Source organism: Oryza sativa, chromosome 12, assembly GCF_034140825.1.
Source record: "Oryza sativa Japonica Group chromosome 12, ASM3414082v1".
Lineage (NCBI taxonomy): Eukaryota > Viridiplantae > Streptophyta > Magnoliopsida > Poales > Poaceae > Oryza > Oryza sativa.
This window is the reverse complement of record NC_089046.1, coordinates 16285702-16303434: the sequence shown is the minus strand read 5'-3', so window position 1 is coordinate 16303434 and position 17733 is coordinate 16285702. Positions and strand designations below refer to the sequence as shown.

Below are 17733 nucleotides of genomic sequence, written 5' to 3'. Positions count from 1 at the left end.
GGAGGGGGGGTGGGGTGGGATGGTGATTACAAGGAGTTTCAAGGGGGTTAAGTGGTAAACGTTTTTTGAGGGCTCTTCCTTCCTGACGGCTTCGTACTTTCGTAGGTAGTATGATGAACACGCGCAGCGATGTGTTCCGATTGATAATTCCCTTCTCTGCAAGGTTTGCCTTCCTTATCATTTGAACGGTTTCTCTTTACTTCCATAATAATTCACGGCAGAAATAGAATTGGTATTTTATTTTTTTTATGCTTGGTAGTATATTTGGGACATAAATTGCCAAAAAAATGATATTTTGAATCTTCCACAAAACTTGTTATATAAATGACCTATGATAAAAACTAGGGTTAATTGGATCCATGCTATTGTAAATGTATCAAATTAGAAAAATACCACTACTATTTACGATATTGGCTAGGTGCCGCTGGAATTTTGGGAAATTGAATCCATGCCATCCCGTCGCCTTTTCCGTCGTTCCCCCGTTAATTTCCTAACTCTATGGTCCGTGCCGCCGTGGGGGCTGCCGGGACTAGACGCCATCACCGGGACATCGTCTTTGTCGCCGTCAAACCGGAGCACGCCGGAGCAAGCCATGGCGCCACCGTCGTCGCCTCGACGTCCTCTTCAAGAAGCCTCAAGAACCTCAGCCGGAGACACGGGGAACGGGGAGATCGGCCTTCATCTTCTTCACCTCCGGCGCCGTTCCCATCGTTGATTTTCACAATGCCGGTTGCCGCAGCTGCGGGCCTCGTTCCTCGCGCGGTTGCCGCTATGCATTACCACCTTTCTCGTCGGACGCCGTTGAGGAAGAGGAGCTCATCCTCGCCGTGCATCTCCATGTCCTCCACGAGCAGCTCTCGTCCTCCATGGACTGCGTGCATAGTGGCTTGGTCAGGGAGAGCCCCGCCGACGAGCTAGTCTGGTGGCTCGCCGCCTCGGCTCCCCCGGCGACCACCACTTACGGTAGCGACGGTACACACAACAGCAGCAGCACAAGGCCGCCGCGGCGCAGCCCGCCCCCAACGACGGCGCGGCAGTTGACGATTCGGGGCGACGCGGCGGGTCGCGGGCGGCACTCCGGCGCGCTCCGGGAGCGGGAGCAGGAGCAGCAGCAACGGAACCCCGCGGCGGCACTCCGGCGGTGGCGATGGCATGGGGAGCGAGAGCAGCAGCGGGCGAACGCCGTGCCGTCGCTGCCAAGCTCGGCGCTGACGCGCGTTGTACACGCACAGCGATGTCACTGTCAAGGCGGATGTTGCCGCGACCGTTGACCTCGCCATTACGCGCCACGGCCGCCTCGACGTCCTCTACAGCAACGCCGGATCATAGGAGCACAGGCTCCGGACTCGCTCGGCGTGCTCGACATCGACGAGTACGACCGCGTCATGGCTGTCAATGCCAGGTCCATGTTCGTATGCGTCAAGCACGCGGTGCGTGTCATGGCGGCATGGTGGCGTGGATGCAGCCTCTGCACGGTTAGCACGGCGGCATGGCGGCCATGACGCCGGCCGGCAACTCCGCCACTCCGCCTCCTCGACCTGTTGGCTCTGCCGTCCGCGACGTCGGCAAGCTGCTGTTCAACCACTCGGCGTCCGTCTCCATCCTCGCCGGCCGTGGCCGCAGCCGCTCCCCGCGCTCGCGACGTCCTCGCCGGCGGCCGCCTCGTCTTCTTGCCCTCGCCGTGCCTACGTGAGATTAGAGGATGACGACGTGAGAGAGAACGACAGAAATAGTGACGGAGTGGCATGGTTTCAATTTTAAAAATTTGTAGTGGCACCTAGCCAATAAAACAAATAGTAGTGGTATTTTTCTAATTTGCCACATTTACAGTGGCATGGATCCAATTAACCCTAAAAACTATAACAAAAATATACCAAAAAGCTCATAGCTCGTGACTAACTCGACTCGGCTCGTTTGTATTTATTAACGGGCTAAGCCAGGGTTAGCTCGTTTGCTATAACGAGCGAGCTCAAGCTGGCTCGCGAGCTAAATGAGCCATGGAAAAACAAAGCAGCCCAGGAGTGCTGAGGTGGATCGCATTGTTATTTGTAGGCCTAAGGCCCATCAGATCCACTGATTTCCACTAAACCCTAGTTATATCAAATAGATCGATTGATTTCCCCATTCCCCAATCTACAGCGCACGCTGTTTCTGTCCAGTATCACATCGCCATAGTGTCGCCCAAGCCCTCACGCCGGCATCGTCGACGACCTGGCCGTCACCACCAGCCTCTAGGGGGCAGCAACAGCGTGGTTTGTGAGCTCACGGTGCCGCGCTTCCTCTCGTCGCCGCTCCAGCCGGTCGGCCAACTCCGTGGCAAGCGTGGCCTTGTCTCAGTCTCGTCGTCGTGAGGAAGACGAACAAGCAGGGTGAAGGTCCCCTGCTGCAGGATGCAAGAGCATGCAACTCCATCGACAGCGCTACAAGTTATAAATCAAGGAGCAAAAGTTCAATCTTGCCGTCCTCGTCGCCGTCGGCAGTTCGGCACTTCGGCAAGTCAATCTCCCATGTTAATTTTGGTTGGTCTAGGATTCACTAGGGTGTTTGCTTGGTGTTTTGTTTGGTTCCAATATGACGAGACTTTCAGATCTGTTTTTATGGATGCAATGTGTAAAAAAAAATTTGTGCCAAGTCTTTGTGATTTGTCGGTTGTTTGATTTCTTAAGCAATTGCAAAAAAAATTGTTGGCAGCCAGAATCTCGAAGTGAGAGATTTCTATTGAGTCACGGATGTATTGGCTCGCGAGCTAAACAAGCTAGCTAGAGTTGCCAGTCGAGCCGAGTTAGGATTCGGCTCGTTATCCTAACGAGTAGACCGAGCCGAGTCATGTCAGTATCCACCCCTACCCTTGATGTTGAAATTAGAAGCTTAGAGCCTGTTTGAAAAAGCTTTGGAAAACTCTATTTTTTCCCTGAATCGAAAACTCCCAAAATAATTAAGTTTTTCATTCATATAAGCTAGAAGTCAGAAGTTGAACTCAATTTTTTGCATATTATCAGAAGTTGGGTATCAACCAGCAGCTTCTTAAAATCTTTAAACTCTCCAAACGAATCCTTAGCATCATATATTTTGGCATCGAGTAATACACAAACTAAAAAATTATAAACCAAAAATAGATTTCTATCTCAGCGTCATGGGTCATGGTGTTGAGGCCCACTATCATTGTTTCTAAATAAGGTGTGAAGGTGCTAGGTCCAAACCCACTTCCACTATCTTGTTTTTTTTCGCCACTTCAGAATCTGCGTTATCGTTGTTTTTTTGCCACTTAGGAATCTGTTCCGTCTTGTTTTCTTTTTTCTTCAGCACTTCGAAAGAAAAAGGAAACAATATTGCAGCGATAAAGATTCAAACATTGATCTCCAAGATAATACAGACACCATTTATCACTGCAGTACGCATGCTATAACCTGCATTTGCGAATTTCCTAATTAGCGCAGACGCGCTAACTAGCCATCTAGCGTGCGTTTTAGGCCCATGTCCTCGTACGTGATTTCTCTTCGGCCTACTTCTATTTCTGTTTTTTGCGCGAGGGAACACCGGGAAGCGTGCTCAAGTGCGCTAGATTCGGAGAAAATAATCAAGATTATATTAGTTGACGGAATTAGTTTCCGATAATTATGTTTTTTAATTAATCTTTCCTTTTTTTTCATGAGGTTGTATTTTTTAACTAAAGATTTAAAATATATACGTGAAATTTAAAACTTTTTATAGATGAAAAATTAAAAGTCACAACCATAATTTAAAACAACTCAAAATTTAAACTTTCAATTTAAAATTTAAAAACTTTTAACTCAAAATTTAAACTTTTAAATCAATTTCGAAAACTTTCATCTCGAGTTTTGAAGACTTTCGACCCGAATTTGAAGACTTTCAACTCAAAATTTGAAAACTTTCAAGTCAAATTTGAAAACTTTCAACCCAAATTTGAAAACTTTCAACCTAAATTTGATAACTTCCAACTCGAGTTTGAAAGCTTCCAACTCAAATTTCAAAACTGTCAACTCGAAATTGAAACTTTCAAGATTTTTTTTTAAAACTTTCAACTCAGATTTTGAAAATTTTCATCATATTTTCGAAACTTTCAACTTAACTATTTATGTATTATTTTGATAATAAAAACTATAACTAGATTAATCCATATGGTTAGCGTTGTTATTAGTGCTAATGACGCGTGGCTGTAGTGGACCCACACGCTTAACCTCCCCTGAAGCGATGCGGAACAGAAAAATATACAAAACGACGAAACAGGAGGAAGTTACGGAAGTGCGCGCTACAAAATTATCTGGCGCGTCTGCGCTAACTAGGAGCCCCCCCGCATTTGTGCCTATTATTGTTTTCGTAGTATATTCCACGGTGTTAAGGTGTTGGGCCTCAGCGTCAAAGCCCGTGGTGCTTTGGCATTGTAGTAAAGTTCCATTTCTAATTATGTTTATGTTAAGGTCTAGTCAAAATGTCTGGCATAAATCACTCCTATGTCTAAAGAAACTGGTTATTTTATCACTAGACATTTTATTCTTGTGACCTTCCACATGAATAATAATTAGCAAAAAAATACGAACACCCGTACTGTTTAAGAATTTGAATCTAAATGTGTAGATTTGACTATAAAAAAAGTTATGCTCAGTTCATGTTCTCTCGTTTTATTTTATATCCATGATAAATATTGATTATCCGTATCAGTAGCAGCGTCGTTTCAACTTGTCGGTAATTTAGTAGTGTCCACTAGAATTCAACTAGCGTATGGCATGATCAAACACTAGACTTATCCAATTTGTCCGCTTTTGATCTGCAAGCTACATTGTTTTGGCTATTTTCCTTTTTATCAATAGACATTATCTTGGGTTAGCACACTAATATCATTGTACCACCTTGTGCTTAATTAATTTCAATTTCAAGCTTCGCTGTATGGCCATATCAAGCTTAATAATATCAGTATTATTTTTTGTTGTAAACATTATCCTGTTATGGTCATACGAAAAATGTTGTTATCATCTCAACCATGATCTATGGTAGCGCATCATTTATTAATCTCTGCTCTTACATAGATTTCGAGTATCGTAATAAACTTGTCAAAATTACATGTAAACTTACAAAAAGAAACTTGAAAAAGAGAGAATCTACCAAGTTCCGAGCAGATAGTACTAGTAGTACTTGCATAGAGCAGGTACAATAGCAAGCTATAAACCAACTATAACCACATATCGAGAAGAAAAGAGAAGAGTGAGAAAAAAGCGAGCTACAGATTTGTAGCCGGCTGTAACACAGACTCTAAGACGTTATGTGTATATTAGAGGTAGGACAGAGTATTAATGGAGTAGTAATCATAAAGGAAGTCGTTTTGGACAGCAACACGGTCTTCAAAACACAACTTTGACCTATTGTTTCTATTCCTTTATGGATAATGTTTAAGTCAAACCTTGGGAATATAAATCATAAATAACTCTCAAGTTATTGAGTTTGAAAATGTAAAAATTATATGAATAGATTTGTCTTGAAAAATACTTTCATAAAAGTATACATATATCACTTTTCAATAAATATTTTTATAGAAACAATAGGTCAAAGTTGTGTTTTAAAGACCATGTCGCTGTCCAAAATGACTTCCTTTATGAGTACCGAGGGAGTAACTATTATATCCAACTAGGTGAAACCCGCGCATTGCTGCGGGAATTCAGTATGATAACAATAAAAAAAATAACATGTAAAATAGCTAGATAACATCAGATTAAATAAATTAATGTAGTTTATGATAATTTAAATTTATATAGTATGTAGAATGGTGATTCAAATGTAAAAAGTAAGCTAGTAGTAGGGAGATAGTTTGGACCGTAGATTAATTATCTAAAGGCTAAAAATAATTGATGTGATATGACTTAATTAGAGAAAAAAAAGGAGAAAAATAATTTGGACCATAGATTAATTATTTAAGCACAAACTAAGGATGAACTATATAAGTATATAGGATATCATAAAACATAATAAAGATATACATTGAAACATTATGTGAATTATATTGGATGATAATTTAATATGTTTGTATTTAAAAAACTCTTAAATTATAAAAACTATAAAGATATAGTATGTTTGCATGATGTTTAAATATGATGATTGTTAGTGGATGATGATGTGTCATCTTGTTAATTAGTGGATAATGATATGGTATCTTGTTAGTAGATGATGATGTGGCATCTTTGCATGTCAAGCTTAAGAAGTTAGTGGGGGATAACTTTATAGAAAGATAGGATGACTAGAGTATTAGATTAGATATAAATGATTTAGAACCAACAATTGGTTATATTATTGGACTTGCTCTTAACGTCCACATAAGCCATGATGGGATCTAAACCAAAGCCATTAAAACCAACACACCTCCGCACTAGTTTTTCACGGGAGAAAGCTACCAGGGGCCCCACCTGTCAACCACCGAAACCCACACAAAATACTTGGCTCTCAACTCAACCGCATATCCCCCCCTTCTCTCCGCGCCGCCGCCGCCGCCGCCGCTCGCCGGACTTACCCGCATCCGCACAGAGGCGCCCCCGCCGCAGAAAGCCCCACATGTGGCGCCGACCCGGGCAGCTCCGCCTCCACCTCGCGGCGGCGGCCGGAGCCGCTGGCCGCGGCGCCAGGAGGAGGAACCCGCTTCCCCCTGTCCCCACCGTGCCCTCCTCCTCCTCCTCCTCCTCCGCCTCTACCACCACCACCCGCGATCTCGCAGCCTTCGCTCGGGGCTCCTCCTCCTCCTCCCGGAGCCTCTCGGACCGGGCAGGGGGAGGCGAGTGCTGGAGCTGCGGCGCGAGCGGCGCGTTCCTCTCATGCGGGTCCTGCGGCAGCGTGCAGCCCGTCGACCCCGCCGTCGATTATTTCCGGATCTTTGGCCTGTGAGTAGCATCCCCACTTAATCAGATGCTAATTGGCTCATTATTGTCTTTTGTTTGTGAATGAATCGTGTCGTCTCTTTCGAATTCTAGTGTATTTTGGGTATAATTGGATTGTGCAGTGATCGTCATAACTGCTCAGCTCGTAGGCATTATGTATTGCAATGCTGAAATGCTACTTGTACAAGGACGGTTTCTATGTTCTTGGGCCTTCTTTGTATCATCTGCAGCGCAAATAAGTGTTCGTAGCTTGATGGGTTATGCAGAAAGGGAAACTGGACACCAGCTTTAGCTTTTATGGTTAGGACGAAAATTATCCTACTGGCAATTTTGATGTGATTGCGATAATAGGACTGGTAATTTGCAATGATTGTTACAAGATATGTGCATTTTGATGCGACTCTTAGGTTGGCCAAAACATGTTGTCATTTTAGGGAAATTTCTAGGGCAATGCAATTATGTTAGTATAATGTTTGATTGTTGATGCACTGATCTGTAATATTAAAAAAAAGAATTATTGGGAGGTGGAATTGGGATTAGCTGGATATAGTTCGAAGTTCATATTCCAACTTGCTCTATCCACCAATCCTACCTGGGGGAATATGTCTGCATAGTTTATTATGCTGATAAGTGATAAGTTCCCTTCTATTCATTTCCATGTTGGCTGTTTAGGTAATAACGCAAGTAGTTTGTTTGGTGATGGTTTCGTGATTTTCTACCTATTTGCTTAATGCTTATAATTTATTAAATTTCCAAATCTCCCCTTCAGAAAACTCGTGAGCGTTTCAGTTGGATAGTCTTGTATCCACACTGTATATTTTGTCCACCCTAAGTGTTTGACCTCTCCTGTAATGATATGGCAAATTCACAATTTGTTCCAATGATCTGCTTCATGATAAATACAGTGGTACCATCATGGTAATCACGTTATGAATTTTACTCTTAAAATAATATTTTCAAAATTTTCTACAATTGCATAAGTTTCTGTCAATATTTTCTATGCCTTAATCATACATCAATAATTTACTTCATTACTTTGGCAGAGAAAGGGAATACACCATAAAGGATAACAATTTAGAAGGGAAATACAAAGACTGGCAGAAGAAGTTACATCCTGACCTAGTTCATTCTAAATCTGAGGTCTCTCCCTAGGCCCTGGCATTCTTACCAATCTATAGTATTCGTACCTTTGTCTTCAAAACAATTTGTGACTTGGCTTCTGTTTTGTGTAGAAAGAGAGAGCCTTTGCTGCTGAGCAATCAGCACTTGTAATTGATGCATACCGCACACTGAGCAAACCTTTGTCAAGGGCATTATACTTGGTAAGTTCTTCCAGTAATACTTAAAAAATACAGCCTATTTCATCTCATTTTAACCCATATTAGGTTATGATTATATGAGGCTAAACCATCTCCATCTCCACTCAAAATAATATAAAAAATATACTTGACCTGTAAACATATGACCTTTTTTACATGGAACATCTATGTAAGCATCCATCTACATCATCTTTTAAATTGCTTCTCAACCATATAAAACCATTCTGCAGCTCCAACTAGAGGGGATACCCATTGATGAAGAAAAGACTATCACTGATCCTGAACTTCTTATGGAGGTAACCTGTTTGAATCTTTTTTTCTGTGGTTCTGATGCAGCCACTTAATCACTAGTTTATATATTTCCATGACGCTTGTGTCAATAACTTCACACAGAAGTAATAGTAATTGCGATGACATGTATATTTCAATTCAAGATCAATTTGAAGAAACAAAGCTATATTTCTACATAATTTGCAGATGATGGAGATACGTGAAGCAGTTAATGATGCCAATGATTCTCAAACCCTGGAGAAGATACAATCTCAGGTTCTGTTAAGCACAATTATGTCATGGTTGTTATTTCGAAGCATAAATACGCTTGACTGATTTCTAGGCTCGCACTATATCACCTTTATCAGATTAAGAGAAAGCTGGAAACCTGGTCCCATTCCTTCCAGGAAGCATTTGAAAGGAGGGATTTCGACCGTGCAGTGAAAGCTACACAGAGAATGAGGTATTATGAACGCGCAGTGGAAGAAACCATAAAGAAGCTCTAATTGTAAAGTGTACAGTGGCAACAGATGTGGAGGCTAGCCCATGTTCTTGGATGACCCATGTTTACTACATTGCTCTTAGGATGAAATAATGCCGGATGCTTCCTCACCACCACTCAACCAGCCAGCGCTCTCTTCACTCCATGGTTGCAATGCTGCAGGAAGGGGAAAGACATATTTCCACATTTCTCCTCGCTGTAAAAATATTTCATCACAGATATATACAGGCAGCACTAGGCAGACAATGAAATGGAAACTGATATTTGTTATTACCAAGAATTACATTCATTCTTTGCTCAATAAGTTATATGTAAAATGTGCTACACTTGAAAAGTTCAGTGGGTGCAAAGCAGTTTAAAGCATGGACAAGTTGAAGTTTAAAGCTTGTGGAGCCTAACTCTGTTAATTCAGTGAATCCTCGAGCCAACACAGTTACGTTCTTATTTCAGATTTCAGAATCCCATATGATGAGTTCAAAATATACATTACATACGTTTCATTGAGAAATGATGGATAGGTAGAAACTTTCACGGCTATGTCACAAAATTGAATACCTTACATGGTATATTGAAGCGAAAACATCATCTTAGAATGATTAATATAATAACAATATGCTGCAATTATGCAACACCGTCCTAGAACTTCGGAACCATGTAACAATATATTTGATGATTCACACCAATTACCAAGTTGAATTCCAAGAGTGCTGCAGCCATAGAAGACGCCCACCAGTCACCATTATGAATCACACGTGGCCTAGACAAGTCGTATCCATGATTAGAATCTTAGAAATTGACAAAGATCATAAGTAAAATACAAATAGCATGTACCAGTTCGGCATGGTACTTAAGTACTTAGCAGAATTTTAAATCCTTTTTTAAAAAAATCAAAATTCTCTATTCAGAGATTATCAAGATTCCACTTAGGCTTTACTGAAACACTAGTAAACTTGAACATGGAACCCATTATGAGAGCTAGAAAATTGGTAAATATCACGCTTATATCTCTGCATACTAATGAACCACAGAATCTGAAACTTAGCTACATCATTACATTACACAGCTATAGTTTAGCAAGAACTCAAAGCAATATTGTAGAAAAACAACAAACCACCAAGTCTTCAGGAATTTGTTTTTATCAAGGAAGCAGACTCTCACTTTGCAAGTTTGCATCAAGACGTAATCGTACTGTAACCCAAGCTTTAACGTTAGTTTTTATTTTTTACTGAAACATTACCTTTCTATTAAGCACGTTTTAAATGGAACTGAGGATGGTTCGGGGTCTTTGAGATAGAGCAATGCAAAGGCTTTGAACCTCTCTGTTATCTGCCATGGTCTCCTCTGGATTTTTTTTTTCTATTCTCTTCAGTTGGAGACCCTTCCTGTTGCTTTCGGCCTTGTACTAATTCTTTTGTAACGTTACCTTTTCAGTTCAAGTCATGGGCTTCCTTCTGAACAGACACAGAAACGAAGATTAAGTAGCAAGAATAGCAGCAAAACTTTGCAACTTTGGTTCAACACATAGTTTACAGTTGATGTATTGCAAGGAATCAAGCAACAACAAAGGTACTTTACTTATACCTATCAAGCCATACAACAATAGAAAAGAACTATGTGGTTCATTTGTTGCTCATACCATTTCCTAAGACTTTCATCAGTAATATGACAAATTAAGACCAGAGCATGAGGGCAGACTTCAGTGTGAGCTCTGCGATTATTAAAACGCCAGTCAGTGGCTCAGTGCTAAAATTTCTACTATCAGATTACAGTACAGGGAATCAGCATAAAAAAATTTCTTAAAAAATTTCTACTATCAGATTCCAGTACAGGGAATCAGCATCAGGAATTTCCTAAAGAAGGAATGGTCTACCCCCACATATTACAAAGACACAGCTTTGCTTATAATCTCTGAGCAGTCTTGTAAGTGAAGCAAAGTAAATAAAACCAACCCATAAAGAATAACTGTGATACAAATAGCAATACTGAAACTTGATCATGCGTACACATATTAACTGCGCGAATAGATTGATGGAAGTTACTTCAGGAGGAACTTTAATCAATTATACTGCAAATTACAAGCAAGTGAGCATATTCAAAGTAGGGTACCTACAAAACACAGACTGGTGTTGAGAGGTTCATAACTATTTGCCAAAACAGCAAATGTCAGAATTCAATGAAGCTAAAATAATGTTGTGTGCCTGCAAAGAGCATTGCATATGCGCACGCATTGAATATACTAGTCACTTCCAAATTCAAGGGAGGGATCTGCCCTCCTGAATACTGCTCAAAAACAGGACAACCTATAGAAGACTGGATTGCTGGATAGAACCATTAATAAGAAACAACATTCTGTATTGTTCATTGGGAAGAAAATGCTGGTAATCTTGTACAGCAACGTCTCATAAAAAAATAAGGTTGCACTTGCATGTGAAAAGACAGAAATGGAACAAATAGAAACATAAAGCAAGTTTTCACTCAAATCAAGATTGGTGTTGCCCTCAAAATTGTCAATCAAAGTGCAGCATGTCGAATTTGTTCAATTAAGTGTGCTTGTAATACCTTATCTTGAGCTGTCTGATTTTGATCCATGCATGACATTGCAAGGTACACATTTCTACATGCATCAAACAGTGTTTATACAGGCAGGAAGAACAGACATTAACTGCAATATGTGTCAGCAGATTGAATGACAGTGGTTCGTCAAATTCTAATCAGTAGAGTATCAACGAATACATACCCACCTCTACATCCTGGACCACGATCAGTGGAGATAGCACTGCTGCCATCGAGAGGTATCCTAGTTAGAGAAGAATGAGTGCACCAGGTTAGCTCACGTAGAGGAGGGGAATGGCAAGGGACAGGCTGCGGGTTAAGAAATCAACAGGGGCGGTATCTTTAGCGATCACAGCTAGGTTGCACTGTTGAATGAAGAATAAATGTCAAAGCAAGAGAAAGAAGGAATACCTTATAAGGTCCTCATGCAGCCAGTGTTACAACAGTTCACTGCTCTAAATTGGATAAAGTGTTCCTCTGATTACTGATCTGGGCATTCCGCATAGTGCAATAAATAATGTTTCTTGTTCAAATGCTCGTACCACATACAACTCTTGTTCCAATAAATAAGTTGAACATGGAGCACTACTCATGATAAATTTTCAACAGAGAATGTGAATTAAGCAGATGAATTGACAATAAACGAATCTGAGAAGGTCCTTCGATTCCGCAATTGCCATTTTGACTGGAGAACAGAATCAGCTAGCTTGTACTTGCCCTCCATATTCAGACCATGGACAACAGTTCTGAAGTTCACTGCACTGGGGATGATACCACTATTCAGCATGTCATGAATAAGCTGCAACCCATCCTCTGATCTACCTGCCTTACAAAGGCATGACATGAACATTGAGTAGGTCTCAAAGTCTGGCACAGGTCCCTTCAGTTTCATGCGTTGGAAGACATCCCAAGCCTCTGAAACCATACCCATTGCCATGTGACCACGGATCAATGCAGAGTAAGTGACAACAGTAGGCTCACATCCATTTTCTGTCATCTCCTTAAGTACATCCATCGCTTTGGAAACATCCCTTTTCCCCAAGTAATAGATCATGAATGAGGTATACATATGTGTGCTTTGAGCTATACCTAAATTCTTCATTTCTGCAAGCTTAGCTGAAGCATCTTCAAAGCGATCCCTCCTCAACAACGCGTGAATGAGACTCCCATACATGTATGCACTTCTTGAACATCCATAATTCTTAATATTATCGAACAAACTGAGAGCTTCGGCCATTCTATCAGACCTGCACAATGATCTAATGAGTATGGAGTAGCCAGCCTGAATAGAAAATCCATGTTTACATAATAGTACTACTGAGCTTTCAGCACGATCTATCATCCCACACTCACATAACACAGAAAGATATGTGCAAACCATTCCATTGTCAGGTATATAGCCTGCACGACACATTTCATGGAAAATCTTGACTGCAGCATCTACTTTCCTCCCTTTTCTGCGGCTGAGGTACATTATTAGGTGACTGTAAGTAGTTTTGTCAGGCTGAAAGCCACCCTGCTTCATCTGGTAGAATGTTTCAAGGGCCATTTCAGTTAGACCAGCATTTCCATACTGACAAATCATGACATTCCATGTATCCACTGTTGGGCAACACTCTGCCCATATCATCTCTCTGTAAAGATGCCTCATGTGCTTAAAATCTTTTGCAGAGCCAGCGAGTTTTATGGCTGTGTTATATGTCTTTGTTGTCTGCATGTAGTAAGATCGTTTGCCTACCCAAGAAAAAAATTGTAAAGCAGCACGACTGTTTGCCTTACAACGCTTCATAATGGCATCAACAAGATCTGGAGTAAAAGATATTGATGTCATCTCTAAAGCCTGTTCTATTGAGCTCCAGCAATCAGAAGATGACAGAATCCGACATATTTGTTCAACGTCTTCATTGTTGTAATCCTTTGCTTGTTCTAAATCCTGTGTGTCATCACAAGGAAAGCTCCCTGAGACCTCACAGTCTTTATACGAAGGATGACCAACAAACTCCACTGTCCTTTCCTTCTCTTCCGGACCAGATCCAGATGATTTTTCAAATTTATCAGTGTAGTCAACTTGATCCAATGTTCTGCGTTGCAGCTCTTCTATAGGGCTACAACAATTAAAAGATGCTCGCATCCTCTCAATATTGCTAGCTTCTTCCAAATAGTGATTGTCATACAGAGTGGAAATAATCCTGCTGAAAGTTTGCTCGGAAGGCCTGAAATCTGATTCCAGCATTTCCTTCAGAAGTTTTAGTGCTTCAAGGGGCCTGGAGGCCTTACAGAGCTCTTGGATGAACACTGTATAAGCTTTCAATGTGGGTTTCTGACCATTCTCATTGATATTCCTAAATGCATCCCATGCTTCAGATATATGTCCATTACGAACATGCCCACCTATCAGTGCTGTGATTGCCACAACATCTGGTTCAATACCATTTTCCTGCATTTCCTCATACAATCTACATGCTGCTTCATGTTGATCAAATGCAAAGAGGTGTTGCATGAGCTGAGTATAAGATGATGCCAATGGAACACATCCATATTCCCTCATTTCCTGAAGCACCTCAAGTGCCTTCATACGCTCTCCTTTCCTCAGGTAGCCATCAATGAGAGAACCAAAGGTGGCACTGCTCGCAGATGAGTTGCTTTTCATGTACTCCATAACTTGAAGAGCTTTATCCATCCTTCCATCTTTGCAAAGGCCCCTCAATAGGATTTCAAATGCAGATGAGCTAGCAATGGACTTGTTCATCATCTGCTGGAAGATTTTCTGAGCCTCTTCTATTTTTCCTGAAACACAGAAGCTCCGTAGAGCTTCCAGATAACAATACTCCTCTGGATACTTCATGCTCTTAATCATATCATCTCTGACATAAAAAACACCTTCAGCATTATCTGATCCTGCGAGACAACACAATAGAAGTCGAAAAATGTCAGATCCAACCTCCGTGTTCCTTGCCATATCTTTGTAGAACTCAAGAGCAAGCTCGGACTTTGCAGAATTGCATAAAGCATGAAGTATCGTCCTATAAACTTTACTATCTGCTGCCACATGTCTCGATTTCCCCATAGCCTGAAAGGTAGATAGCATCTTGCCAATCTGCCTTGCCTTCCCATAACTGGATATGACGATTGTCCATGTCTTGATGTCCTTCAAACACATCTCCTTATCCATCTCATCCATCAACTTCTCCATGGCCCCAAAGTTCCTCTCCTCACCCGCAATGTACAGCATTGCGTTGTACGTCTCCGTGGTGTGCTGGAATCCAGGAACTTGCCTAACCCAGTCAAAGAATTTGAACCCCAAATGCCTCTTCTTGAAGCACCTGTTGAGCACCAAGCTCACAAGCCTCGGTGTATATGTAACTCCCAGGTTCTCCAGCCTCTGTTCCACAGACAATCCAGGCACCTCTGCCCGCAAAACTTCTGTTACCCTATGCACAACCTCACTGATATTCTCAACATCTCCAGCATTTCCATCGCCCACCTCCTGGATAGATTGCTCACTGTCCGGAGCACCGCCTGTTGCAGTGCTACGAGGCCCAATCCCACCATCAGGAAGGAACCCAAGAGCGTCATTGTTCGGAACGCTACCGGTGAAAGAACCAGAAGCCGCAGCCGCTCCCTCAGGGGTAATTCGTCGAGCACCTTCCGCGCACTGCGCAGTGTCATGGCCGAGGAGGCCACACCGCTCCTGCCCATCTCGCCGAGGCTGAAACGCGGGGTCATCGCTGGCGGATGGGGCGACGAGACCGGAGAGTTCTTGGAAGAGGCACGGGCGCGGCCCGCCGCCGTCCTTGCGAGGCGGTGGGCGGCGAGGAGGCTTGCTGCTGCTGGAGGAGGAGGAGGTGGTCTTGGAGCGGGAGGGCGGATGGAGGAATGGATGGCGGCGCCGGCGTCTGGACCAAAGGGGAGAGGCGGCGGCGGCGGCGGAGGAGGAGGAGAGCAGCCTGGCGGCGGCGCTCCTCGTCGCCATGTACATTCTTCCCCGGTTTGATTTCGCGGCGAACATATCCCCGTTGTTTAACTACCGTTTTGCAGACCGGAGATGAGGAAGAAAATGGAGTGGTGTGGGCGGGGGGAGGAGCGGGTTAGTGTTACGGCTCGCCGGCGGAGAGCGGTGGCGCGCGGGTGGGAGAAGAGGCGGGGGGCGGCGGCGCCGGCGGCGGCGGACGCGACGCTCGACTCGGTAGAGGGTAGAGAGGAAGGGGAGGGCTGTGAGACGATGGATCTCCATCCGACGTCCGAAAAATTATCCGTACTTTAAAGGGTACTTTGCTCTTTCTTTTTTTTTTTTTTTTTGAGAAACAGGGTAACTTTACTCTCATATGGATAGGATATATGCCACTATTACTTTACATTCTGATGGCTAGGTTAGTCCAAGATTATCTAAATTCGATGTTTCTGTTTGGTTACTGTAGAACGTTGGACCTTTCGAATGCGTTGAACAACCACATCACGAGGTGATCGCCGGCCTTAGGCTGAGGATGAAGGGCAATTGGAGATAGAGGTTGAGATAGATACCTTACATGTGGATCCAGATGTATTTCAAAATTTTTTATGTGTTTTTTTTCTTTTATTCAACTAGAAATGAATATTATAATAATGACGTGTTCATAAGCTAATTTTTACATTTACCGGGCCTGCAGAGGCTTAATAACCATATGTTTCAATTGAAATTGATGTTCTGACATGTTTATGATCTTTAGATTATGCTTTTTGAATTTCACTCTTCCTGCTCCACCACTAGAACAAGCTGTTTTTTTTTCTCAATTCCGACAAGTGTTCGATGGTAATCGTAAAGTTTCATGACGGGGATGTGAACATGCGTTCTTAGATTATATTTTTCTATTTAGTAAGAAAAAATGAATTATTGCAACGATATTTTACTTAACCAGATCGCCATTATAATATACAGGTGAATGAGCTTATTTGATATACCATTAGTTGTCATTGATTGCAAACAATTCCTACTTGTTTAATAGCAGAATATATCTAAGGGCTTATTTAGATCCCCTAGCAAGTTTTTTCACCCTATCATACTAAATATTTGGACACATGTATAAGGTATTAAATATAGAAAAAAAAAACTAATTATACAGATTACGTGTAAATTGCGAGACGAATCTTTTAAGCCTAGTTGCTCCATAATTTGATAATGTGGTGCTACAGTAAACATTTACTAATGATAAATTAATTAGGCTTAATAAATTCGTCTCGCAGTTTACATGCGAAATCTATAATTTGTTTTGTTATTAGACTATGTTTAATAGTTCAAATGTATATCCGTATATTCAATGTGACACCTTAAAAATTTTTTTTGCCCCTCGATCTAAAAACAGTCTTAAAAAAGAGTATTAGGTCGATGCTACCTTTCCTGACGTGCTTGTCAGACAGTGCATATCAAAGAACAAACAGTGGTAAAAAAACAGTGGCTGTGAATATCCGTTCCAAATATATAACCCTTATGTATTAATCAATTACTTTTTAGAAAATAAGGTCTCATTTATATTTTTCACTGGCCCCAAAATTGTTAGGACGGCTCTGACGTTTACAGAGTGTCCATGAAGTCATAATATCTTATAGCAAAAAATTTTGAAAAAAATGTTTGGGGGACGTTTCTCCACCAAATCTGGCTTTTTTTATTATTTGATTCTTATTGCTTGCCTCATGCTTGAATTCAACCATGCACTCTTTTGCTACTCTAATGGAGTGTCCTCTTCGCCATCGTGTTCTAAATTAAGCTGCTATAAGACGGTATGTATCCCCCATGAAAGAAGTTCAAATCGAAGAGCATCTTTAATAGAGTGGTCATTTTTAGCTCTCCAAATACCTATTTGGCCAACCTAACAAAAGTTTAGAGAGTCAAATTTGCATTCTATTCCAACAGACTCTCCGCATTATACTCTCTATTAACCAATGGACCCCACCAGTCATTCTCATCCCCCTTTCTTCTTCCTTCCCCTCTCTCCAATCCTCTTTCTCGTCGAGCCGCCCCGCCGCCGCTTCCTCCCTCCCTCGCCACACTAGGAGGGCGCCTCGGCGGCATCGGCGCCTTGCTCGAGGCGGAGCTCCGGCGTGGGTTCAAGACGCTCGCCGTGACGCCGCCCGACCCGTCCACGGTGGTTTACAAGGTCCGCCTCAACCGCTCCGCCCAGCTCAACGCCCTCAGCCCGGACGCCTTCGCGGAGATCCCACGCGCCATGGCGCTCCT

At 42.3% G+C, this 17733-nt stretch overlaps 2 protein-coding genes across 24 annotated transcripts; one reads left to right on the top strand and one right to left on the bottom strand.

Moving 5' to 3' along the window:
• The first annotated feature begins 6411 nt into the window (after nucleotides 1-6411).
• On the top strand, nucleotides 6412-9352 carry LOC4352172 (iron-sulfur cluster co-chaperone protein HscB homolog). Its single transcript, XM_015765036.3, has 6 exons — nucleotides 6412-6881; nucleotides 7922-8018; nucleotides 8111-8200; nucleotides 8428-8493; nucleotides 8675-8743; nucleotides 8836-9352. The coding sequence occupies exons 1-6, from the start codon at nucleotides 6559-6561 to the stop codon at nucleotides 8971-8973; spliced, it is 783 nt and encodes a 260-aa protein (XP_015620522.1). The 5' UTR covers nucleotides 6412-6558; the 3' UTR covers nucleotides 8974-9352.
• Nucleotides 9353-9438: 86 nt separating this feature from the next.
• LOC4352171 (putative pentatricopeptide repeat-containing protein At5g06400, mitochondrial) lies at nucleotides 9439-15754 on the bottom strand. Of its 23 annotated transcripts, none has more exons than XM_015765024.3 (6): nucleotides 11934-15754; nucleotides 11707-11766; nucleotides 11529-11631; nucleotides 10606-10677; nucleotides 10207-10420; nucleotides 9439-9726 (listed from the first exon to the last, which is right to left on the bottom strand). In XM_015765024.3, the coding sequence occupies exon 1, from the start codon at nucleotides 15529-15531 to the stop codon at nucleotides 12142-12144; it is 3390 nt and encodes a 1129-aa protein (XP_015620510.1). In that variant the 5' UTR covers nucleotides 15532-15754; the 3' UTR covers nucleotides 9439-9726; nucleotides 10207-10420; nucleotides 10606-10677; nucleotides 11529-11631; nucleotides 11707-11766; nucleotides 11934-12141. The 23 variants fall into 23 exon arrangements, with proteins under 23 accessions (XP_015620510.1, XP_015620507.1, XP_015620513.1 ...); XM_015765021.3 differs by having other exon boundaries at nucleotides 11711-11766; XM_015765027.3 differs by having other exon boundaries at nucleotides 11529-11583; nucleotides 11711-11766.
• Between the last annotated feature and the right edge of the window lie 1979 nt (nucleotides 15755-17733).